At 41.2% G+C, this 27,398-nt stretch overlaps 2 protein-coding genes across 2 annotated transcripts in view; one reads left to right on the top strand and one right to left on the bottom strand.

Moving 5' to 3' along the window:
- On the bottom strand, positions 1-24,301 carry nampt1 (nicotinamide phosphoribosyltransferase 1). The gene is made up of 12 exons (XM_069520005.1): positions 24,161-24,301; positions 20,895-21,128; positions 15,140-15,296; positions 13,203-13,306; positions 11,769-11,897; positions 6,875-7,033; positions 6,386-6,522; positions 4,522-4,747; positions 4,312-4,431; positions 4,061-4,201; positions 3,580-3,714; positions 1-3,442 (listed from the first exon to the last, which is right to left on the bottom strand). The coding sequence occupies exons 2-12, from the start codon at positions 20,946-20,948 to the stop codon at positions 3,329-3,331; spliced, it is 1,476 nt and encodes a 491-aa protein (XP_069376106.1). The 5' UTR covers positions 20,949-21,128; positions 24,161-24,301; the 3' UTR covers positions 1-3,328.
- Positions 24,295-27,398, top strand: part of gsap (gamma-secretase activating protein) — a 28,178-nt gene continuing 25,074 nt past the window's right edge. The window contains exons 1-3 of the mRNA XM_020092476.2: positions 24,295-24,436; positions 25,433-25,503; positions 26,947-27,003. Coding sequence (XP_019948035.2) covers positions 24,349-24,436; positions 25,433-25,503; positions 26,947-27,003 — 216 coding nt within the window. The 5' untranslated portion in view covers positions 24,295-24,348. The remainder of the gene's footprint in view (positions 24,437-25,432; positions 25,504-26,946; positions 27,004-27,398) is intronic.

Genomic DNA, 27,398 nt, shown 5'->3' on the forward strand with positions numbered 1-27,398 from the left:
TTTCAAACTGAGAGGGTGGCATCTTTAATCAGTGTTTTGTTGACAATAAAGCAACTTATGTTAGTTAAAATATCAGTTGTGTTGGGAGAGAATTCAGGACAACCAACATATACATACAAGTGAAACAACAACAATGTAAAGAAAAGTATTCACAAACACTTTTTCATCTGTTACACATGAGGCATTCACACAGGACGACACACACACACACACACACACACACAGAAGCCATTAGCTTTGCAGTCACAAAATCAACAGTCATACTGCCGGTTTAGTCGAGCAGTTTTGAATATTTTCCATTGGTACAAAAATGGTCATTCAGACAAAAATAATATAACAATAATAATATTATCTGGTGAGGTCGTCTTCCTAACCTGCCCTCTCTGCTTCCAGTCCAACTAACTGTCGTATGTACACGTGAGAAGGCAGTATGGCCGCATTGTTTGTAAAGTAGGTGTTTCTGCCATTGGTCTACTATGTTTTTTTCTCCCTTCATTGTACAAAATAAAAATTTTCTTGAGGTAAGAACCGAGACAGTATCAAAATAGTAAAACCGGAGTTTTACTAAAACGCACCCCATTGTTGAAAAAGAAATAAACAACTGGTTAACAAAAGGGTTCGACAGATAACAGCAGTGAAGAGTTAAAATATAAACAAAATAAAATAACCTTGAACGGTGGCGTTTACCAGCTTGTCTGAATTTGAGCAAGTTGGTCTGAGGCGACGGCGAGAGGTGGGAGTCAGTGACATCACAGGTTTCTTTGGAAAACTACGGAAGGCTGGCGGTGTTAGTGTCCAGGGGGAAACAAGAATAATGACTGAAACTCTAATGTGTGATACGGCTATGCTAGCTGATCCAATGAAGATGTGGACAATGCTACTGTTAATTTGAATCCATGATTTGATGCTTATTAAACAGAAACATCAGAAAATGCAAAATGGCTGCGTTTTGCTTAATTTCTAGATAGTGGGAGAAACTGTGGACACATCGTCCATCTTTATATACTGTTGAGATATTTCAGCCTGGACCAAAGTCGACACTGACGTCCCTCAAACCAAAAGAGTTCCATTACTTTTAGTTCCCTCAAACCGCAGCCAGAGATTTGCCTTAAAGAAAAACATTGGTTTCTTGTGATGTCACCAGCTCCTCGCTCTACTTTAAACCCCTCAAAGCTCGTCGCCAGAAAAATCCTTTCAGTCTCAAAAAGGGGCAGACTCAGTGACGTGACTAAACACACATGCAAACCGGAGTGACACTCCAAGCAGGTGCTCTGAACAGGAAGATGAAATTCTCAAAGATAAACTAAAAAAAAAAAAAGGCATTCACGAACCAGATCCCATCACACCCGGGCAACAGATCCAAACAGGAGTTAAAGTGGCGTCGCTGTGCACATCCACACGTCCCCACTTCTATCTCTGTGTTAGTTTATCTAGAGTTGAGGCAGTGATCCAGGAACTCTGCTCCAACAACTGCCAAAGCACTGCTGGTACGTGTCATTGAGTCTCACTGTTCTGCCTCTGGTTTGGTTTTTATATTACCCCTAAGAAAAAACAAACACACACACACACACTAACGTCTTGTCACAATGCTGTGCTTCCTTTCAGAATAAAAGACGGTCAAAGTAAAAGGAAGAGTTTCCTCTGCTCTCTTGTTCAATGAGTACATTTGCATAAAGGAATACTACACTATCCTTTAAAGGAAGAAAGTACACGTACACACACACACACACACACACGTACACACACGCACGCACACACACACACACACACAAAATCAGAGCCAACATTTAATCTTCAATAAACACTTAGTTAAATCGTCTTCATTCCGGTGGAGACGATTTCTGCCATTGGTTACACGTTTGTATTTGAAATTCAAGAGCATCACTTCGAGGTTGCCTACATGAGAAGGAGTTGATCCATCGTGATGTGAATGCACTGAGGGCAGCAGATGATCCTTTCTATAACTGTGGACATGCACCCGTAACATTTTGTGAAGCAGAGTAAAGAAGAGATGTTGATGTTGGCCTCTTGAAACTGTTGATTAAAAGCAAGAAAGATGGGAGGGTGGATTCCTCCATCACCCGTACAGTCTGACACCCGGGCCACACTGGATGCCTGAGGGCTGTGCTAGCATCACAGGATGTCTCGCTCGTCGTCTCGGTGTCCAAGATAGTCGGGGGGGGGGCTCCTATTTTGTCTGCGTGCAGTTCACAACACAATGGACAGTGAAAATGATCTTTCATCTGCCGAATACGTCACAAACATTAATCTGCAGCACTTCCTGTACCCATTTTCAAACACTTGCGTTTCTCTTGTCTGATGCTTTTCATTTGTTTTTAGGGTTTTATTTTTTTTATTGAACGATCAGGAGGATTCACAGCTTGGTACTGTGGGCATTTAGTAGAGTAATAGGGTACTTTTATCCGAGGAAAAACAGCAGTCAGAGCCCCCGCGCAGCAGCTCTGTAGCTGACACGCACAAAGACGTGACGCAACAGATCAGCGACACAGCGCTGCACAAGCACTCAGTGTGGCCCAGGCTTCAGCTGTGACTGGTGGGTGTTAAAGGTGCACCGTTATATTTCATGATCATCCTCTGCATCCTTCACATAAAAGACAAAGCTAAGTAGAATCAGACATCGATTTCTTTACTTAATATTTCTATACACGGGGCGCGGTCACTGATGTGGTGTGGATGTCTTTTTCAGTCAGGAACATTCTAAACTTTGGCTCACCGTGCGTTCACCGCTCATGCAGCTGCTCATTCCAGAAAGAATAACTACAATCTTATTGTATTGGCTTCCTTGTCTGCCTGTGGAAATGTCTGCCGACACGTTATCAGCAGCCGCCTCACAATCTTTACGTTTACAATATGTGCAGCCGATCAGTGCAACGTGCCACCGTCCAAATTTGGGGACAGAAGCGGCAGCGGCATGGAGACGTGAACCTGCGGCTCGTCATTGAAATCAGATCGCTTACTGAACCTCGCACACATTTTATTCGTTCTCTTTTTTACAAGCTCACACTCAAACAGGGGTTTTGCCATTAATCCAGAATTTTCCAAACCCCTCCCCCTCCAGTGGAGAACCAACCAACAGCATTTTCAGAACAAAGGGGTTAAGCTCCTCGAATTTTCAGGGGGTTGTTAGGAACATTTCAGGGGGTTCTCAGGCTTCGGGAGTGGGGGGGGGGGCCTATTCGCAGTGCTCGCTTCCTCCATTTTTCTGGGATGACGATGGAGATGAAAAGGTGAAAGGGTTGGATGGGGTGGGGGTTGTATTGGGTTTAGGGTGGGCTGGGTGTTGGGGCTTGGGGAGGTGCTGCTGCGTTCAGTACAGCAGCTCTTCAAGCTCCTTCTCTTTGAGCTTAGCATTGTCTCTGACTTCATCGAATGTGTACGTCTTCACAATTTTCCCGTTCTGGAAGACTGTGTGCAACAGGTCCTGAGGTTGGAGGGGGAGGAGGGGGAAAAACAGGAAGTGAAAAGAAGAAAAGAGATAACGTGAGAAAAAAGGAAGGTCAGTGCTGGTGAAATTAACTCCCCTTTACTTCCATGTATCCACTGGGGTATTGAACTTACCACGCCATACTCCTCCAGGTCGCCCTTGCCCTCCTCCAGGGTGACAAAGTCTCCGCTCTGCGTCCGGTGCAGAGACAGACGACCTTTCTTTGACCTCTTGTTTGGGTCGGCCACTGGATCCTTGAACACGTTCACCTTTTATCACAAGACATAAAACAAAACCTCACTTAAGGAGAAAGAATTTCAAATCATGGTTAACTGTTATATTATGAATTATTTATGTGACTTTTTAAAACCAGCTTTTCTGCTAGTTTCACTAAGTTGGATTTGAGACTTTTTAAGAACATGTAGAGTTGTTCTTGTTTATTAAATTTCAACATAATTAAGATCTACCTAAACATATTTAAAACCTCATATGCTACATTTGAACATTTATTCCACTTTTTGAAGACCCTGCTAAACAACACACGATTACAAAATGGCACTAAAACATAATGGCTGCATTTTAACAGCTTTTAATTGAAGTGTGCAGCGTCCTCACCCCCAGTCCATTGGTGACGACGTAGCTGCATTTGAAGGAGCAGTTGAGCAGATCTCTGGTCAGTTTCTGCAGCAGAGCCCCTCCGGAGCCGAAGGCTATGTTCTCGATGGACCACCTGTGTTGCTTCATACCCTCAACGATCTGTAAAGAAAATATGCACATTCAAAACTCGCTGACGTGTGTTTATTTCTCCCTTTAAATCTTTTTACCATCTGGTGTCAGGTGGAAAACGAAGGAGCATGTGTCTCTACCTCTTGCAGTGTGTTGATGTCAACTCCGTCTCCTTGAATGACTCTGATGTAAGGAGGGAGAACCTTAAAACCTTTGGAGTTCTCCGTCGGAGTGAACTTTTTACCCAGGATCTCCAAAACCTGACACAAGTAGAAGAGAGGAAGAGGACGTCAGTAACTTAACTCACGTTAAGATGCTAGTTAAAAGGTAAGAAGGTCACATGATTCCACCTTCAGAACTGTATCGAGTGGGTTTCCTGAGTCTGGTCGAACGACCAACGGAGCATCCGCGCTGCGCTTCTCTATCAGCCCCCGCAGGTCTTCTCCCCAGATCTTCTCGCAGGCATTGTAGATGTCATAGCTGTCGCTGACTATGGATACGGGCACGTTGGGAAACTGCGTGATGATGTGCTCAAAGGCATCTTTTTCATGATCCTTTCCCCACGCTGTGATCGTGCTGCGGAGGAAAAATAATTTCTCTTCAAATACAACTGATCAAACAACAGTATAACATGATGTAGACACCTTCTACGGCTGGTTTGATTTTTATGCCTCTCAACCCAAGCAAAAGAGAAAATGAGCAACGGAAGAGGTCAGTTAAAGTAAAGAGATTCTCTCCATCAGATGACACTGCCACAGATTGTCCAGAAGAGGGCGATGCACTCCAGATTTTAGTCTTGGATGAAACCAGACATGACCACATTGAATTTCTTCAGCAATGGTTGAACCAACTCATACACAAGAAGTTTATGGTTTACAGTTATACAGTAAAGCATCAGAGCAAGAGGAACACAGTTAAAAGGAATCACATGAACATAATGATGAAAGAAAAGATTAGTCTATCAGACAAATCTGGTCCTGATGATAGTTTCAGGTTTATGTGCTGAGACCTGGAGGCATCATCCCAAACTACAATGACGGCAGCTGGAATTTTGCTTCTGACAGATTTGACCATTTATTCGTCAGTAAAATTGGACATTAAAGATTAAAACATTTAGTTTGTGTTCATCTATGTTTTCAAGTTTTGATTTTTCTTCATAAGACATCTGTGTTACATTGAAAATTGTGCACACTCAGCTTTTTCCACACACGAGCTTTGGAGGCGACACACCCCTCCACCAGAATCCTCCCTCCCTCCCTCTCCCTTCTACAGCGACATCAAAGTGGAATTTCACCGTGGCTTCTCCCACTGAGGTGGAAACTGAGCAGGCCATTACATAACAGGTTACTATGACGACTGCTGCCACCATCCCATAATGCACTGGTGTGGAAAAGAAAGGTGCACCGGAGCAGCAGTAACTGCCCCAGTGGTCAGGGAGAAGGGAAAAGATGAAAGTGTGCGTGTGTGCAGGATAAATGGATCAGTGCCATAAAACAGCAGAGACGTTAGGGATGAGCACGTCAGGGCTGCGGCCAATGAAACCCCCCCCCTCGTCTGGCCAATCACAGGCCCGTTCACAAACTGAGTTAGACGAAGCAGATGATGTGCGAGGGTGACCGAGTTTTAATCAGAGAAGCAAATTAACACCAACCTCAGCCAAGTGCCGGGCACATCATCGCTCCGCATGGTAATTGTTCAAAGCAAGTTTTCTATTTTGAAAGTCGGTTTGGCTTGAGGAAGAACGAGTCTGCTTCTACAACTGGCTCTCAGCCAAAATGTGGACCATCTCGCCCGGGGCAACGCTGCGAGATGAGTCGAGCCAAAACTGTCCGACGGCACCCACTGCTACTTTCTGGGAATATGTGAATACAGAGCCTAAGCTGTTAATTAACGCTGCGCACAGGAATTCAGCAGCCTCTGTTCATTTATTCTAAAGTCTCTGCAAACTTTGATTATGGCGTTAGAGGAGCGAGGAGCACTCTGGCAGACGCCCACACAACTGGTGTAATCATTTAAGTGGATGCCCTATATCACACTGAAAACGGTGCCACTACAACTTCTGTGGAAGCCAGGAAATACTTTACAACTGAGGAAAGTAGGCGACACAGGGAGATGTTCTGTCTCCTAGCAAGGACGAAGCTTCAATAAGCCACATTCAATTAATAAAACCTTGACAACGTGTGTGTGTGTGTGTGTGTGTGTGTATGTGCGTACCTGTGTTCTGCAGCAGGCACTGAGAAGCCTGGCACGGGGTCCTTAGTGCCGTAGAACTTCTTAATGACACCGATGCCTGCGACCGTGTCTGTGCCCTTGAAGTTGACCAGATGGGCGGAGGCCCCTATGCCTGCAGTCTGCAAACAGGAGGGGGAAGGGTTATAGCAAAGATGGAGAGCAAAGACGTCCAATTACAAGTTTTTTTATTTAGGGTATTATATTTTAAACTGGCTGTAGTTTATTTCTACAATATTCAGTATTTTCACAGAAAAAAATACTCAGAATAATCTGAGTGATGTGGTTAAAAGCTCTGGGGAAAGCTGGTAAGTGGATTTTAAATTGGGATTGTGAAGCCAAACTACTGTTTTTTTAAGGTCTTAAAAGTGATATTTATTTAGTTTTCAGTTGGTTTGCTTAAAAAAACAGAGTTAAGTTAAGAGATAAAATGCCTCAACAATATTGTATACTGTGTATAGTATATAAGGTTACCTCTTGTGATGAGACGCCCCTGTAGCCAAAGTCATGTAGTTTGTACTCGAGTTTCTCTAAGTTTCCAGAAGTCTCTAACAGGTACTTGGCAAGGATCTTCTTCTGCTCTCTGGAGTTGGTTGCCACAGTGATGGGATACCAGATCTGAACCAGGATTGTCTGATGGAAAGAGAAAAGAAGAAATTAAGTCTTGTCCAGTTCACTGAATATTTAGAGTGATAGATTGTTTCATTGCGAAGCTTCACCTCCTGTTAAAAAGACAAATGACACCACTGTTTTCTCAACCTGTGAAGACTCTTCTTCAATCGGAACAGCGCCCCCTGCAGCAATAAGTGGTGATTCATTCTCCTGCGTTCCGTGATTAAATGGTTTTCATATAGAGACAAAAGAAACCAATCTCTGACTGCCTTGTCTCACTCACTGAAGTGAAACACAACTGAACGGTGGACATTAGCCATGATCCACGTCTTCATAAACAAGAAGATCTGCCGCTGTCACAAATACACTAAACTCAGTGTATTTATTCTTCAGTGTTTTAAATGTTGGCATATAAAGAGTTCCGAGCTTTGCTCTTGAACTTCCTGGACCTGATTCGGGCGATTTAAGCTGCGACTGTTCCTCAGTCACACACTTCTCACAGGGGATCGGACAGAGGTTACGAGAACGGACGTGGGAATGAAAGCAACACCATTCTCTCTATTCCAAGTCAGTGTAGCATCATAACTCTATTCTGCTATTTTAAGTATAACTTCTAAAACAGCACAACTTTACGTGAGAGTTTTGTTTTCAGTGATGAATGGACAAGTGAATGTCTGGTTCGACCGTCCTGCTTACCGGTGTTCAACTCGTCCTAAAACCCATAACTAACAGGCTCAAAGGGATCAAAAGGCTGCTGAGCTTTCACACAAGACGAACTCGGGGAAAACAACATTCCTCTGTGCCGCATGTCAACTCTGAACCAGAGTCGTACACTTCAATATGAAAACAAGTGGCTTATCTGTGCTGCCCACCAACACCTGGAAAATTTGTCAAATACACAATGCAGAGCATACAAAACGTGTCTGTGATAGTCGAGCTATGTTTTTGTCCGTTCCACTTTCTAAACACAGACACGACATTTTGGAAATTCATCTCAAGTATAAGATGCAGTAATAATTTAAGCAATATTAATATCTGACCATTAACCAGTGTTACCAAAGGGCTTTTACAGACCACTGAACTAGTTAACAATCAAAACAGTCGTTCAATGTGATATTTGCACGGTGCAGTAATACAGTAGCGACAGTGCATCTACAGCAGATTTGCAGCAGGGGGTGCTGTTGTTGAAAAGTAATGGACAAGTCATAGGCTGAATTGTCATGCCTGACATTAAGCTGGAGATATATTTGCTTTCACCTCTGCGTATCCATCATGGCTGCCTCAAGTATACTGCGTCAGTTGTACACGTCCTGAGAAATTAACGTAACGCATCCAAGAGTTGATGTAAATGCATAATATGGAATAACGTTTACCACTATCGCTCACTCTGTGATTAGTCGACTTCTTTTTGGGAATAGCTGACAACTACTAAAACGCAGTAGTTGTAAATGTGTTTGAAACATTTCACGTCTCATATGAAGCCATGTGTGAATAATATGACTCTCAGCCAAATCAATGTGTATCGAATCTCATTGGCATAAAGTCAAGCATGACACTAAGATGTAGAGCGATGTTTCCTTCCTCCCCCAGGGCTTTAACAAATAGTGGATAAAAAGAAATTGGCCTTGACTCGACGACTAATACTATGCAGTGTGTGTTTTCACCATGTAACCCTGAGCAGGTCACATGCCCCCTTTGACTAATCATAATCTAAACCATAATATGGACTCGTGACTGCCAGAGCAAGGCCAGTGTCCACACACCACACCTACTCACACACACACACACACACACACACACACACACACATAAGGTCATGTGGCTTCATCTGCGTGTTGACCTTTACTTGAGTATATGTGATTACATTTAACACGTAATATAACACTATGTGGTCCTGAAGTTTAATTTTCACCAAAATAATAATCTTAATAAGTTGAAATGATAAAAGAATGCATTTAAAATGGGACAGGACTGTAAAAACAACATTCGAGAGGAGTGTGTGTTAGTACACACACACACACACACACACATGCTTAAGGACACACTTGCGTGCCAGCATAGCTCGCCGGTCATCGTCCCAGAACAAAATGGAGGGAGATGAGGGACGACAGAGGAAAAACAAGAGATGCAGAAAATGGGAGAATGTGATATGATAAAGAGAAAAAAGATGACAAAAATAAATAATAGAAATGAGGGAGAGCGAGAAATAGAAAGAGAAACTGACCTAATGACACAGCCCAAGGACAGCAGGCTGAATGCTACGGCTAATTTTACATCAGCCGTGAAGGATGACTGTGTGTGTATGTGTGCGAGTTCATGGATGTATTTATATCGGCCGTGGAGACTGACTCAGTGTGTGTGTGTGTGTGTGTGTGTGTGTGTGTGTGTGTGTGTGTGTGTGTGTGTGCGTGTGCGTGTTTCCAAATTTATCAGGGGAGTTACAGTGTGTGTGCTATCATGTAGCTCTTGGCTGTGCGTGATCCGTGTCCGAGCAGTCCTTAATTTTACTGGTGTATCATTGTTGTCTGCATCATCTTATGCATGGATATGTTTTCAGAGTCAGTAAACATTCGGCCTATTTGTAATTGTAATTAAGACTTTCACATCTGTTCCACTGTAGATGCAGCATGGACTTTTTCAGACCTTTTTGAAACCACTTGAAGTGAAATTAAAGACTTAACACTCCGAATATATCATAGACGCATGTTCGTTAACTAGCTAGCAGGCCTGCTGGAAAGAGGCTATGCATGATAATTATGGGTGCAGATAAATTATCATCAGATAAATGGCACTGTGCTCTGTCTGCCAGAAAAAGTCGCTGCTCATGACGTCAAACTGCGGCAGTAACTGCAGTCAGCACATGTTCTTGAGATTCTCATGAGGAGGATAACAGTGGACACTTAGGCTAAAAACTTTGTGTAAATGACACCATTTGAGTCGAATTCGGGGCTTACGGACACTTGGAGGACACCACAGGAGCAGTATGGAGGCATTTCTGTCCTTTTTTAACTTTGAAGAAGTGGTCACCATTGACTTCAATTGTATTGGTTTTGGCTGCAACGCTGTTTACTCCTAAAACCTCCAAAGTGTTTTGTGGCCTCAAAGAGTGGTGAGTAGATAATGAGTGAATTTTTATTTTTGGGTCAGCTGTCTTTAAGCCTGGCAGAGTAGACAGCTTTTTGCTGTGAACCTTTGCGGTGACATGCCTACAATAATGAAGACCCATCCAAATCTAAGACATTTTGAAACTCCTTAAGGTCATTCAATATTAAGATTGAATTTAACAGTTTTTAAAAAGGACCCACAGCCACCGTGATCTAAGAAATACTTTATCGTCATCTGTGGGAGAAGTCAAACAAGATATTGGTGAACACAAGAGAGACAGACAGACAAAAGCATGGGTCAAAGAGAGCCGTTACTGCACACGTTAAATGGATTTAGTTCTGCGGAGTCACTGTCGACAGTCTGTTCATGCAGCTTTAAGTTTATGATCCCAGGAAGGACTCGTGTCGTGCATTAGATCAGTGTAATGTCCTGAGGAGCATGGAGTGAAAACTACCCACTGGTTGTTTAAATTATCACAGTCTACTTAACAGCTCTGTTTGTGTGTTTTACATGTTTGTCTTCATGGATGATTATGATGATTACAGACATACTTTGGCTTTGTTTGAAGTAAGCTTATTTGCTTTCTTGGCCCCTGTCACGGCACTCACGTTTAATAAGTCAATATGACGCAGGAGCTAACAGAAGGTTAGCTTAGCTCTGCATAAAGACTGGAAATAGGAGGCTTGCCTCACACTGTCCAAAGGGGATATGTTCAGTTTTGCTCATTGTGTGTTATATAGGTTTTCATTGAAGTAAACGGTCTGCAAAGTTTAAAAGCCAGGGAGGCGTTGATTTAGGACCTAAATTATTTTTGTTCACTTCAACAAACACAAGGATTGTTCTAGCATCCGACTCTGATCTTATCATTCAGTACTGCATGAAATTCTTTGCTGCTGCGTCTCCGAGCGCTGATTGAGCAGTAGCCATGACAGGAATGTAATTCAGCGAATTGAAGCAGAGATAAGCGGTGTCATCGGGCCTACTGCCAACCTATATACTTTATGGCTTTCAAAAAACTATTAAGTGTCTTGTGTAATAAAAGGGGCATAAATGTTGCTAATATCCTTTGTCTTTAATCAATAATCAAATAAAGTGAAACATTAAATCCCACTGATAAGCTTGGGGATAGAAATACGAGGAGCACATTAACATTTATACGTTATATGAGGGTATAGGGGTGGGGAATTTACAACTGCTTTTAATCTGACAAAGCTAATCCACAACTGGAGATGGATACCATTAAAGGAACAGTTCAGCAATTTACTGCTGCGCTTCGTTAAAGATCGGGAACTGAATACAAATAACAACTGTCAAAATCAAAGTAGCAAAGGTGAAATATACTGACTTTTAGGTCATAGTATGTGTCAAGATCCCAAAAAAACATTGGCTCCTACATTACTCACAATCCAAGCACAGCAACACTGAACCGATTAAATTCCCAGGCCTTACAAAAACAATGCTGTGACATGTTTGTATCAAAGGCTTTTCATAGAACGACAAAAACATTATACATTTCAGTGATAGGTGAGAGTACAACACAAAATTTTGTAAAATAATGGGCCTAAAGTGCAGAGGGCCCCTGACAGAACAATACACGTGTATCTTGTGTCACCCTGGGCCCGGAGGATACATATACACAAAACAAACTCACCTCCACCCAGTTGGTGAGCCAGTAGCACTCAGGATCTGTGCTCTCCACAGTGAACAAAACGTTGCCACGGGGAATGACACTGCCCTCTGGCACCGCCTTGATTTCAATGGGCAAGTGTCCATTGTATTTCTGTAAACACAAAGACAAGAAATTCACAAATATTCCATTTACCGACACTGTTCCAGATTCTTATCTGAGGCTTGTGTTTAATGTTATGAGATTTTATGGATTCTGAGAAGAAAATGTCAGTGTAAACTTCAAAATGTTTAGTTTGTTGGTGATTTTTTAAATGTTTAATACTGGAGGGTAGCTTGATTTGATAAGAATATAGGCAGGCATATAAAAGCATTTGCTTCTGAGCCTTTTCAATCAATCACTTATTTAAATCATATCTTGAAATGATTCCGTTAAAACTTAGAGAATTCCTTCATTTCAAACCTGGTCTGAAGAAAATGTATTTTAAAATTTAAAAAGAATCAAATATCCATTGACTGAAAGAAACTGTAATTTATATTACAATACATACCACCTTCAAAACTGAGGAACATTGCTGTGCTTGATGTGGATTTGTGTTTATAGATTTTCAACATGTAATACAGTGATTTCTACAAAAAGACTGTTGGCAGATTGACAACGGGCTTTGACAACAATTCTAAGAATTGACGGCATAAAAAAAACTTCATTAACATTTTTTCTCAATTGAGAAAATACTTTGTTGGAACAGAGCGCCGTGCTCTCTCCATGGTGCTGAAACAGAACCTCTCACTGATTAATCTGACTTTATTTTTTTACAGAATTTCTCTTGTCTAATGGACGACCACAGCAACAGGGATGCAACTGTGTGGACATTTTTATTTCAGTTACATATTACGCCAGACATTTGATAAGTAAAGACTAAGTAAGATTTCGCTGATGGCAGTTTCAGATTTCTGATGCTTTTTAAGTTATTAATTACCCAGACTGTGACAGTCCACATCTCTTTATAAAATGAATTCTTTGTAGAGTGCACAGCGCTCCGCATCGAGGTCTCTTGCTCACTCACTTGCTCTCTCTCTCTGACCAAGTGTTTAACATCCCTTACCGTCGAATCTTCATCATCCTCATTATATTAATATTAGTGCTACCAGTGATTCACAAATAGGTTTTATGTCTATAAAAAATGAAACAGACGATGTGGCCAGTGGGCAAGTTATGTAATCCGTATGTGCCTGACAGACTACCATGGCAACCCTGTACAGTACAAGATATGGTCAAAAATTTGATTTATTTTAGCATGCAAGCTTACATGCTTACACCTTTTCACAAAAATAGTTTTTCACGGCCAAATAAACTTTGAAAAATATACAGACTTGTTTGCCTTTGGTTCAAATGTGTTTTGTGGAATGGCAGAGCGTCATCTAGAATAAAGATTTTTAAGTTTTAACAGTCTATTACCTCCAAAATGTAAGTCCAGCCTTTCTCGTTGAAAACATCATCCTGGAAGTGTTCTCTGTATACTTCCTTTGCCTCCTGGATCTTCGCCGGAGTCACAACCTTTCCTACATGGGAGAAAGGACGAAGGAGAAGGAAGAAGAAAACTGAAATATGTGAAGGTATGAAGCATGATGTTGGAGAAACACACTCACGCACAGAGTGTGAGACAGAAAGGGTTAACATGCTGACAACGTGTTTTTTTCTGCACACGCACCTTCTTGTGTCATTTCAAGTTTGTCCAGTTTCTAGACCATGGAAACTGTTACACACAACAAATCGCCATAAATTGCAGAACCAGTTTTTTATAAATGTACTTAACTGCTTGTGTTTGTTTCCATCTGTGTTTTGAGATTGTTCAACGTGACAAGCTTTGACAAGCAGCAGTTTCTGAAGTGATAACATGGTCTGCTACCACAGAGAAAATAAATTCACGACAAATGAAAAAATGTATTACTGCAGAAATAAATCAGGTAGCAAATCTATCACAGGAAATAACTGCGAGACGAATGAGAGAGCGAGAGACAAATGAAGTCGCTACAGTAACTCAATCAGCTGACTCGTGGTGACAACGAGCAGTCTGCAGACAAAATAAACATTTTCATAAACAGCCAAACACGGTAACAGTGTCAGACGCTACTCTTTCTTCAAGAACTTTTTTTTAAACTCATTAACCTGGTTTGGTTTTGAGCACGTGCTCACTCTCGGCCAGAGAAAGAATGTGAAACTATTGAATGTGAGAATTTCCGTGAACTCTCCAGTAGCCTCTTATAATAGGGTAGCTGTAACCAGACGTTCTGCTTTCACAATGATGCTTTCTTTGCGCAAGGAGAGGTCAGTCACCTGAAAAAGTAGAGTTGGAGAGGATTAAAGTTCACTCTCTGACGAAACTCTAAAACAATCCCGCTGAAAACTTTTGCTTTCCGTAAGTTTGAGGATCAAGGACACATCGAATGGCTGGCCTCATCAGTGAGCTCAGAGGGACGCTCTGCGCGGACAGCTTGCGTTTCTCCCTCAAACGGTTAAAGAGCAGCTGTGCTTTTGTCTCCTCTCCCTCTGTTACCCCTGCCTCTTCATGTCTCCCCCGTACCTCTGCCACAGCACCGTGAAATCCTCTTAGGGGAACGTGAGGGAGAGGCATTCTTTCTTTGTTTCGACTCCTTCTCTCTCTCCATCGCTCCCGCTCTCTCTCATGCCCCTTAGAGTCACACTGACAAATTTCAACATTCACCTTTACTAACTTGCGCTAATTAGAGCACATAGTTTATTAGCATTTTGCCTCTTTTCCTAATTACTCTTTTTTTCTTGTTAACCTTTGGCTTTGTGCTATGCTCTGTAAAGTCTGTGTGAAGTACATCGTAACCTTATTGCTTCTTTAAGTGAGTAAAAAAGGACTTTTGCAGCGGGACACAATGGTAAGCACCTTCCCTGCTGATGTGTCCTTGAGCACTGCGCTAAATCCAGAGGAGCTCCGCGCATGCTGACCCTGTTCTCTGACCTTGCTCTGGAGAGGGGAGAGACAAAAGGAGAAATCTCTCCCACAGGGAGCAATAAAGAATCACAAAAGGCTCCACAAAGCTTGTTGTGTTGACTTTATCTACATTTAGTGAAAACTTACAGGTTGTGTGCCGTGATTAAAAAATGAAACTCACTGGAAAACAGTGACAAAAACAACTTATTCACACAAACACCCCGAACAGTTGTCAGTGGAGGGGGGTGTTTCATATTGTCAACCCTACAAGCTGCACAGTTATTAAGTCTGGCAGCCAGTGGAGCTCCTGCTGGGCTGGAGGTCAAAGCGTCAGTGTCCTCCTCAAGGACACTTTACTTCAATCACTTACACAGCATATTACAGGATGTTAAAACTTTTCTGGATATTTAAATCCGAGTCAAGAACTCACCCTTCAGGTATTTGTGGAGGATGTACTGTAAGCCGTAGAAGACGGTTTTGTCATATTTGACTTTCCTGCTCTTGGTGGGGTCCGTCCTCTTCTCACGGCACTCGAAGTAGGAGTACACTTTACTCGTGTTGGGAGGGTACTGTTTGTAATGTGTAACCTGGAGAGACGGGGAACAAAACGGCAAGAGTGGAAAAGTTAGAATGATGAGGATAACATCACAAATTTACCAAACACACATACGAAGTGATGCTAAGTGAACAAGAGATTAATCCAGGTCTATATTTAAATAGCTGAGCATCACATCGTAGACTAGTAGATGGACCACATGGCTCCATTTTCACCCCCATCCAGAAATTAAGCCAAAATATCCAGGATGCAAACGCCACCGCCAGAGTCTATGCAGTAGTAATTGGGGGATGGAGCTGTGGTATCAAGTTCTCGTCAATACACGCTCACAATAATACTATACTAGTGGTATCTACTAATTTAACATCTTGCATAGATTGTGAAATACCTTTAAGATCACATCACACATTCCACTTTTCAATTTGATCAATTACATAGAGAAGTGTAATGTCAGAGCAAGTTTGGTATGTATAGTTGTAGTATAATAAAACATTTCAAAGGAGCAAATCAACTGAACTGAAGTTCTGCAAAGCTGCAGTCCAAAGAGTTCTTCAGAGCTACGACACAGAGTTTAAGGGAAAATGTCGTTGTGGTATTTTAGCTGTGATTGCATGAAACATTACAGTTCAGCAAAGGACACATGACTCAAGTCATGCTAAAGTGTCACAACCACAGAGTCTGAATGTGCCCAAACAGACAGGCCCTCCCTTGTCCTGATGGTATATAATTATTCAGGTTCAATACCTCTAATCTCTAATCAATTGACAGATAACTGACATTTCCAAATAAAAAGCAAAGTTCGTAAGACTTGTCCAGGCAAGATACAAAACTCACAAAAAGGAAGAAGGTGCACATGAACTGCATCCACCCATCGTTCGTGAAAATCCCTGGATTAATTTGGGATTTAATTGGAGTACACTGGGGCATTTGAGGATTTAACCCTCATCACGGAACTGCTTATACCCACTGAACCTATCTTTCAAGGCATTAGTGGAGTGGAGAAATAAGGAGCAGGCAACATTCGACTGTGGCCAAGTTTGGTGACTCAGCACAACGTCAAAGTATCATAGCTGTCATTTGGGTTATATTAGCTACCATAAAGGGCACAGTGGTTACACTGGACTTTATACATGCTAAAGTATTAAACTGTAGTAGTATAACACTGGATATGAATGATTCATAAACTTTCAGTCTTATCTGCTTTCAGAAGAAGAATTAAGTGATTTATCAGTTTCCTCAGGAGAAAAGGAAAACACAAGGTGTAATACAGGTCATGGGCTCGTCCTTCATTTGACTACAACCTTGGAAAACAGAATTACAAGAGGGTGAAAAATGTAATAAGAAGAGAAGTGAAGAGGATAAATGTCAATGAACTGCTCAGTTTCTTTGACCCGTCTCTGTCCTTTCCTCAGGGGCGTTTGAGGACTCAAAATAGAGTCAAGACACACAACATGACACTAGGCCGGACCATGTGTGTGTGTGTGTGTGTGTGTGTGTGTGTGTACACATGCAGGAGTGCGCATGCCAATGTATACACACAAACACTGTATTAACTTCACAAACCCACCATCACCACCAGCACTTGATTGCAATCATTCGAGGATAAGGATATCATAAATTTATTATTGAATAAAGACGAGCCAGACTGTCAGTCAATAGATAGTAAATCATACAGTGTATCTGCTTATAAATTATACAGTATGTAGTCTTGATTATGTGGCTCCACTTCAGGCAGTTCAGTCATATTTCAGTGGGAAATCCATCCATTGTCTAGTACGGACACAAATTTATTGGCAGATCAAGACCAGTCATTAATGCTGCACAAATTAATATGTCTACATTAATAATTGTTAAAATAGCTGTTTGTATGGAGTTGATGGTAATAATGAACCAGCGGTTCCCCTCAGCGCTATCAAAGGTTTTAGCATCTTTAATCTTGTTGGTTGGTGTTTCTGGCCGGGCCCAGCCCACAACTTTACTGATTTGGTTTATTCAAAACTATTCAAACACCTTATTACAATCTGCTCCACCGTCATCAAGTTTGTTGTTGTCAGAAACTCTTGAATTTGTGCTGCCCTCTGGTTGATGCATTCCTCAACAACAATGATGTAAGGACGGTCAAATCGTTTTAAATGGACATATCTCTTTGCATATGTGAAGGCAGCATAAATGAGCTTACAGACAGATTTGAATTTTTTGCCTGAGCGGAAGTTTCTTTTAAAATACAGTTAAATCTGATCTGATCTCAGCTGACGCAATGTAATTTAAGCTTTTATTGTCAATGAAATATTAAACCAACTTCCTCCTGGAGGCTTCACTTTAAAACCATGGCGATCTTATTCAGCGGGTAATACAATGACGGAAGTTACAAACACAAAACACACAGCTGCTCAGTTCAGAAAGTTGAAATAGAGTCAGCAGTTCTCCATTTATTTCTCCATCCTTCCTTTAAGAACTCACACCTGTGCCTCGAACATGAGATAGCACTAAGTGGTTGTGTCAAGGAAGTAACAAAAAAAACAAACAACTAATGTGGCGACTACAGGACATTTTCAGGTGCTGACCATCTTTCCAAGCAGGACAACATCTGAAGCATGCAGCAGCTGCTTGTGTGGCAAAACCCTTAATGGTGCCATCTCATTACCTAAATGTCACAGGATCAACCCTCACTGTCGCAATTCTGCTCATTGAGAAAGGCTTTAATATGAAATACTGGACCATTTCTTGCTTAGTCACTGTAGTTCTCTGGAAAATCGTTACGGTGACATATTTGTACACACCCTGTAGTATGTTCAAATCCGAAACACAAAGGCATTAAGGTGTAGCTTGTTTTTAAGTCCAGTGAACTGAGTCTTTGCATCTGGTGGGTCTTACTCATCGCTTTACAGAGGGTTATCTCACGCATGGACGCAAGATTTACACACAAGACGTTCTCAGGGAAGCAAAGAGTGGATGCACAAACAAAGTGAACGCGGATAAACCGACATTGCACAGGTAATATGTTGTGGTTCAAGGTTTGCCTTTTGTTTGATTTAGGTGGGACAATAACGGTATCTCCAGCCCGGCATGGCAACAAAAACGCACTTCGTTGGGCAAAGGCACAGCATGCAATTTGAGAGGCACAGCATGCAATTTGATCTGAGTCAAGTCAAATAGTTTTCAGCGTTCATTTAACCTGAGCGTTGAAAACTATTGTTTTTAACCTTTAAGTGCAAAATTCTGCTTTAAATTTCACATCCCCAGCAGGAGGTGACGCAGCCATCTCAGAATTTATGGAACATTAAGGGGCGAGTCATTTTTTAAGAATTCCGAACAACACATAGAACCTAATTCTATTTTTCTATAAAGGGAAAAATCATGACCACATATTCTACTTCTTCTACTTGATGCATGAACTTTTGAATACATCTGACCAAGTGGACCAAAAAAACTTGGATGTAACTTGCATTTGTTGTAGTGCATTATTGATATTATTATTGTTTTCTACTACAATAACATGAAAATGAGCAATATTCTAATAAGGTTTATACCATTAAAATCAATGTAAAAATCTTTATCACATGTGCAAAAATATGTTGTTCAGGCAAATTTGTATTATTGGTACAACAAAGCACCTTTCCTTCCAAAGAGGATGGTTAACTAGACTTGTGCCACTCAATTATGACATTTGATATCTATTTATTTGCAGATTTTTACGTTTATATATGATTACCTACAATAGTAATAGCTAATGCGTCTGAAAACCAAATTGCAGGTTACAACTAATGGATAAACAACAGCAGCAATGTCCCTTCATTAATAAACCGTCAGTTATTTTTATATAACATATTTAAGACAAGTACACATCCACAGGGAGTCATGGGATTTTTCTTTACTCAAGACAAACCAACAGTGGTGTCTCATAGTTAACACTTTGTTCAGTTTGTTAAACTCCCCCAACTGTAATAAAAGTATAAATATGACTGAAACAACATGAAAGTGAAACCCTAAGTATTCTCTTCCAAGAAATTAAAACTGACACTTGCAAATAAAACACAGGGGGGAAATCCAGGAACTGAAAAAGAAACAAAAACATCTCACTGAAATTTCAGAAAAAAAACTACTACTTACAAAATAAACTCAAAATGATGTTTGAAAAATCGATTTTATGAATGAGATGAGATGATGAGCATCTTTACCACCACCAAGGACAGTGTGTTTTTGTGTATATTCGTCTTTTAGTAAACAGGACTGTGCAAAAAACTGCTGGACAGATTTCCCACGAAACTTGCTGAAAGGATTCGGGTGGACCGGGAAAGAAGCCATAACATTTTGATGCATATCCAGGAATTTTTTTCCCCCACTTTCTTTGACAATGAGCAATAGACGATGAAATGAATCAGTAATGTTTAGTCGACTGATATTAATGAATATGTGCAATGATCAAAATAAAAAACCTGGATCTAATGAATTTAAATGGCTTCATAAGGGGGCTGTTGGTGGAGGTATGAGATCTCTGAGGGACATTCTAGTTTAAAAGATATATTATATAGATATAAAAGTATAATTCCTCGGTTTCTGCGACTCTATCGGACGATCAGCACAATAAATACACACTGACAGGTGTAGTGTTTTTAAATGTGGTTTCAAAAAGAAGGGAATGTTTCTAGTTAGACAACGAAAATAAAACTATAACTCTACACCTTTGCCTTTAAACTCACGAGGAATGGACTGAATCTCTTTCCACTGTGGTTCCTGTGACCACACTCCTTTCAGTTATGCTTTGATTCAGTTCATTAGTTAAATATTGACATGCATCCTTTCAACCTTTGCAAACATTGCAACACTTCCCGTTCTTTGGTGACACGAGGCTACATTTCAAAGATCAATTTTCATTTCGATAGTTTCAGTCTCAGTTTGATGCTTTCACTTTTGATCTTACATAATTAACCTCCTCCCAGTCCCACCACCAGTATCTGTCCTGCTTGCAGTCATTAGCATCAGGACCATTCACTATATTTACTCACTAGAACTGTTTATGTAAAAGAACCCTGGTTGTGTAAATGAACACTTTCATCACAGAAGATAAAATGACTCATTTAACTTTCGTTTGTTCTTTTCCTTTGCAGTGATGCATGAACGCGAGCAGCGGTGAGCTCACCCCGGGCTAACATGGCGCCTAGCCGGGCTTTAGAATGACATTTCAGCCCCTGTGAGGTCCACCGGGCTGCCGTCACAGCACTTGCTAACCTGTATGGCTAACACTAGCTTTTTTTTTTTTTGTATCGTTCCCCTCCGTCCGCCTCAGGCGCCCACTGAAGAGCTAGCGAGCTAGCTAATTCAGCTAGCCGGACACCACCGGTGATGCACCGGCTGGCTCCGGGAGAACGAGCGGTCCTGGTTCTGTTAGCCACCCCCGGGTACGGGATGCTTGCATTCTGGATACGGTAACCTGCCTCCCCCCGGTCCAGCCCCTTCTCCTCCTCCAGCCCGTTATGGCCTGCAGAGACCGGCCACAGCGAGCGGTGTGATGGCCTTGGGACCGCTGATGAAACCACCTTGACTTCGGCATGATTTTTCATCCGCCTGCCCGTTCCCCGACGCCCTCTCTCCCTCCCCCCTCGGCCCGCAGCCGCCATGCGCACGGTACCTTGTAGGAGTCGGTGGCCAGCAGGATGTTGAAGTCGGCGTCTCTGTGCTCCATCTTTTGCCCCCGCGGTGGTGAGTCAGTCGCAGCTGTCAGTGTGCCGTGTAGCGCCGGAGACTCCAGCCCCAGAAGAGTCGCTCTTCAGGGGGAAGGACGAGCGGAGGGAACCGGGCGGGGGAAGAGGCGGCGCGCGATGACGTCACGGAGGCGCCGGAAAGCCCCGACTGCGTTTCGGCTCTACTCGTGAAGGGGGGGGGGAAGCGCAAAGATCGTGTTTAAGGACAGGATGAGCCACTCAACACACATTTATTTTTACATTTTTATTGTAAAGGATCTCACTTACTACTTTAAACACGTATAATATTAAATCAAATGAACTATTTAACAAGTTTTATTTTAATTTTAATTTGTTTGATTTTGTTTTACACATTTCTATTAATTTTACAAAAATAAACATAAAATATCAAATCTAACTACTTTACGAAATCTAAGGTCACACCATCATTTTATCATTTCATATTTCAATATCAATATTTTCACATTTCTATCTAAAGTATCTGTGACTCATATCAGACTTCAGTGAAAAACATATAAACTTATGAGGTGGAGATGGATGCAGTGATTTTAGATGTGGTTTAATAAGAGATCTGTTGGGCTTCTATGAGAGTATATAAATAAAACTATAACTCTACATCTTTGCTGCTGCGACTCATCTTCGACTTTTAACACAATAAATCTTTTAATAAAAAGAATATAATAATAATAATTTCTTTTATAACGATGAGTGTTTTTCCATTCTTACTGAGAGGCTGTTCCTGTGACCACACCACCTTCGGTTATGTTTTGACGCAGCTTTTATTTTTAAACCCATGGAATCATTTGAGCCTTTGCACACCTCTTGAGTGACATCAGACCACATGTTTTCTGCATTCTGCTATTTCTCAGGTTTATACTTTCACTTTTAATCTTACAAAGTGAACCTCTGCAAAGAAGATAAAATTACTGACTCTCAGTTGCACTTTCGGTTTTTCTTCCCTTACAGTGACACATGGATAGATATGGGAAGTGGCTACCTCAACAGTGGGTAACTGAAAGAAATGCAAATATAAGTAATAAGTATGTAAAGAAAGCATTAGGTGCATTATACTACAACATATACAACACTGCTAATACCAATATATCTTCATAATCTTCATATCACTGCTATTATACAAACATCATGATGTTGTATAAGTAACAGAGGACAGTATATTGTTGAGTGCAATATAGTATTGTATAGTCCAGTACAGTGTAGAGTATGGTCTAGTTGAGTACAGTATATAGCAGTACAGTACAGTATGGTACAGTACAGTATGATATATTACAGTACAGTACGGTATATGACAGTACAGTAAGGGATATAAAAGTACAGCACAGTATATAACAGTACAGTGCAGTTTAACAAAGTACGGTATATGACACTACAGTATATTACAGTACAGTAAGGTATATAAAAGTACTGTATATTACAGTATAGTATAAGACAATGATCTTGGTTCCACATTTTCCTCTTAGGTTATGAAAAGCAATGAGTCACAATTACATGCACTTATAATTCCCAGCAGAGGGGGGCAGTGTTGCTCAGGGAAATGCAGCTTCTTCGTCAGAGGAGAAAGTTCTGAGGTCATTGAGGTGAAAGTTACTGTGTGAATACATTGACTCACAGGCTGTCACTGCTCCAGCAGCTGCTGTGGGAGTCAGAGGAACACGATTGCCTGCATTACCTCATTAATACAGGTACTTTCATTTGTCATGGTTGATTAGACCTCAGGGCTTTGCTGAGGTCACTTAAGTCCATGCACCAACACACCTAATTCCCAATATGTGTGTGTGTGTATACCCACAGTTTGTGTAGAGACTTTAAGGCATCGGAAGACTTATTTATTTTATTTTTTTTACATAAATACAATGTATTTCTGGTTCATTTGCAAGATTTTAGAGCCAGGATAATCTCTATATTAGATTATAATTTATTTTGAGTGTGAGGACAGAATTTTGCTCCTGAGTGAAAGTTATGTGTGATACCTCTTCACAGTGCATAAGCAATATATTTATGTATATTGAACCTTTGCTCTATTGTTACTGTTGAAAATGATATTGCATTAATCATTGATTGATTGTTTTACTGCAGAGCAATGTAATACTGTAATATTTGTGTTTGATTACAACACGTTAATGTTGGAGATCACTTGATGGATCAGAAAGGCACAGCATACAGGAGGATATATAGCATTCTGATATAGTAACAATAAGTAAGTAAGTTGTCATTGCTGCCATTAAATGTCTCTGTTTGGACAACAGCACCACAAACCATGTGCTTCACCTGCCACATACTTTATATGCATCTTACAGAGTCGCTGACTCATGTTCCCTCTAGAACACTGAGATCATCTGCAGCAAATCATTGAGAGGTTCCCAACAAGAGCTGAAAGCAAATCGGAGAAGCAGCATTTTTAAGTTATGCTCCAAAGTTATGCAACAGACTTTCTCTTTACCTCAGCCTTTAACTAGATCTTGCACTTGCCCACGCTTTTATAATTTCTATCACTTTCTTTCTTTTCTGTTGTTATGCATTATTTTCATATGTGACTCAAAACCTGTTCTCTTATATGAATCACGTTTTAACATGTATTTATTTTCACATGTTTTTAATACTATCAACACGTTTTTATTTTGATCTGCATTGTATGTAAAACACCTTTGAGCTGCATCTCTTGTATGAAAAGTGCCACACGAATAAAGTTAATTATTATAGAGTGTATATTAAAGATTCAAGAAGATTTATTGTCATTCCAAAACAGGAAGAGAATATGAGGATCTAAAAACTAATAAATGCAATGAAATAAAAACAATTAAACAACTGAATCTAAAACTAAAGGATAAAAATACATTATATAGGATAAATATAGATAATCAAGTATTATTGCACATGAGAGAATTAAAATATCAGTTCATTATTACTTTAGATTGTTGGTTCTGTCAGTTTATACATAAGAGTCTTAACGTTCAGGTGTGAAGTGCCTGACTGAGCCTGGATGGTGACAGCGGGGTGGTGAGAGATTCCAAGCCGCTGGACTGACGCTCTCCTCGGCCAGTGGCAGCGGGTCTCCTCGGCCTCAGTGTGCGGAAGGAGGAGCTTCCTTTAACTTTTTGTCAGGCAACATGTCACCGAGAGCAGGTTAGTTAAAGTTGTGAAGAGGAAGAAGAACATTAGAGCACCGTGTGTTTACCTGCTGCTGCTTCTCCTCCTCATGCTGCTGACGGGACTTTCGCTCACATGACGCGGAGCCCGGAGCGGACACCAGCTGGAGGGAGCTGCCTCAGTGGAAACTCCGCGGAGGAAGTTGTTGTCCAGCCAGGGTTGTTTTAGTAAGAATACCCCGGAGAAGCAGGTGGACTGGAGGAGGAAGGGGGGACGATGCTGCAGGTGAAGGGTCGGTTCGACCTGCACCGGGACGTGGAGCTCGATCTCCGCAGGAAGGAGGCGTGTGTCTGCCGGGTGACAGGTGAGGCGGGCGTTAGCTACTAGCTAACAGCGCTAGCTTAGAAACAACCTGCCCAACACAACTTCTCCAAAGTGTCTTTTAACGAATTCAACGCGCGTTTACGTTTATTATCCACTCGTGTTTCTATTCAAGCTCCAATTCACCGTGGAGATTATTGAGAAAACGTCACCAACTGTGTGGGAATCAAAGCTAATGTAGCTTCAAGGAAAATATGGATTGATGCAGGAGTTACAGGTGTTTACGTGGTCAGCACTAGATGGCGCTATTCACCCTTCACAGGCTTGCTCTGCACATTCATTTACAGCAGCTTCACAAACCTCGTGGAGTTAAAGCAAGTTAAACAACACTGTCCTTCATCTTTACTTATATTATTATGTTATTATTATTACGTTTTTTTATTCCCTTCCAGTTTTTTGGGACATGGATCACTAACTGATGAGGTGTCTCTTTGACCTCTTCACAATCAAAGTAGAAGAATAGGTGTTAATATGTTAAAAACCAACTATTAATGTTTAATAAAGTATGTATTACTGTTTAATGACTTTTTACACACACACAGTACATCTGTACAGAATATTAATTGAATGGAGACTCCATGTTGTGTTTAAAATGCATTCAGATGACGTTCTTTACATTTTCTGTCTCAGAGACGGAAAATAAATACTTTCACATTTTTAAATATTGTAAAGCTTCCGTGCAATTATAAATACCAATAAATGATCAAAACAGACAGTTTCATCTCCATGTTGAGTTCACAGACAGCCTGTGTTTTCATTCTCTTTTATGATATTAAGACTCATATTATTGTCAAATTATTCAACTATGGATGAAGAAAAATCTTCTGTACACATGTTTGATGAAAGGTGGCTGAGTTTCTCATCGGTGTTCACAGCAGTGGGTGAAATGAATGAACTCCTCAGTTGTTACTAAGCCTGTGTTCAGTGTTGTTTAGAGATAAGTCATGTGGGTTTCACAATAATGATGCTGTGTATGCAGAATACTCGGGCGCGGTGGATGCTCGCATCCTGAACATTGAGAGTGATGGAGGCATCCTTTACTCCTGGAAGGTAAGTCCACAGTGAAGGCACGGCTTATTATGAGTTTCCTACACTGCATATAATCATTGAGTGAGTGTGATTACCCTAATCCATATTAATTCAGTGCGCCAGCTGGATTACTACCTGCTTTTCACTGTCTCTTCATTTCACTGTTTATATGAAAGAGCCACAGTGTAAACATCATGTTTGTTTTTTTCACCCCTGTGTTTGTTTGTTTGTAAGCAAGATAACGCGAAAACTACTGAACAGATTACCACGACACTTGGCAGAAGGATCGAGTTCGGTTCAGGGATAAATATTTCACTGTCTTCGGCAGGCAGGCAGGATTCAAAATAAACTGACATGCTGCTTTCACTGTGCATGTTCACACAACAAGCATACAGGTCTCTAGTGCAGGGAGTCGTCCTCCACCCTGATCGATCAGCTCCAAAAGTCAATCATCTAAAGAAACGCTCCAGAGTAATGTTCAATCCAATTCTGGTGAAAATCCAGTTTGGTAAAAATTAACAAATCGCTTATTGGTAGAGACACAACGCAACAAGGCCCCATACCACCAGCTTCCTGGCAAATGCTTCATAGTTTTATAGATTTGGTTGAAGACTAGAATATATGATGTGTTTCTTGGGGGAAGGTTCGGTTTTGAACCTCAAGACTTTATCTCCTACGTCTTTATTGAGACATACGAGTTAGGTTTACAGGTGGGCAGTGGCATCCTAAAGAAACACACAGGCAACGATTCAACCTGGTAAAACACATAATGAATCATCACAAGGAAAACGCTGGAATACTGACGGGGACAAACTGAGTGCTCTTCAAGTGTTTCCAAAGTAACATCCCTTTAATTTGGGTATAGTCAGCGCAACATGCTGTGAATGTGACTCCTATAGTAAGATAAATATTTAAATTGTTTTTTTGTCCACCATTCCTTTTCAGATGGACAACAAAAGCACATTTATCATCTGTACGTCTTTTATTTTGGTATTTTTAGAGACCTCTGCATCCTCTGAAGAATTTCAAATGAGGTTCTGTGTGTTGAACCGCGTTTCTCTGCACAAGATCAATTTTTAATGACGGACCCACCGAAGACTCTGTGGGTTTAAGAGGTTAAAGACAGTGTGCAGCCTGCAAAAATAAAATAATCTCTTTTTTTAAGTGCAAGGTTCACAATTTCATGCATGCCTGGCTGTGGGCTGGGGTTTCGGAAGAGAAGAGACTCGCTTTTATTTTAAACTCTCCTGAACCGAACTTTTTTTTCTTGGCAAATTGCCTGTTTTGAAGTGAAGCAGGTCTTGTCAGGATTAGGTGCGAGGTCGGCCGAGGTAATGGAGAGGTCAAGCACGATGCTCCACCCATGTCGCCGTGGTGGGAAAATGGGTCGGCACAGGGATATGATTGATCGATGAAATGACATATGACCTAAATAAAATACTCTCTTCTATTGTGTTCCAACAGGGAGCAACAGGGACCACCAGGATAGGGAAGTACAACTCCGACACTAAACAGAACAAGGTATTGTTTGTATGTGTGCCCCATTTCTCCTCCCCTTCACTGCTGCAGATTCTCCTTGTGTGTGTGTGTATGTTCGGGCATTCATGATTACCACATTTTAGGCCTTTCAGCTATTCCCAAAAAGTAGCCGACTAATCGCAGGAGACTTGTATCTTTTCCGACTCTTATCGATGTGTGTGAGAAAGATGTTTCGTGGTCGGTGATTGCATGTTTAGAGAATTCTCCAGTTGTAGTCCGTGCTGTTGACGCTTCCACTTGCTAACTTATCTACAGCTAGTAAGCGGGATTAGCTTTAGATAGCTATGCATAGCGTTCACAGCCTAACAAATGCTGCAGGGGATGGTATTATCTGTATTTCAACACTTTTGATTTGAGTCGAGCATCCAGATGTGGTC

This window comes from Paralichthys olivaceus, chromosome 23, assembly GCF_024713975.1.
Source record: "Paralichthys olivaceus isolate ysfri-2021 chromosome 23, ASM2471397v2, whole genome shotgun sequence".
Lineage (NCBI taxonomy): Eukaryota > Metazoa > Chordata > Actinopteri > Pleuronectiformes > Paralichthyidae > Paralichthys > Paralichthys olivaceus.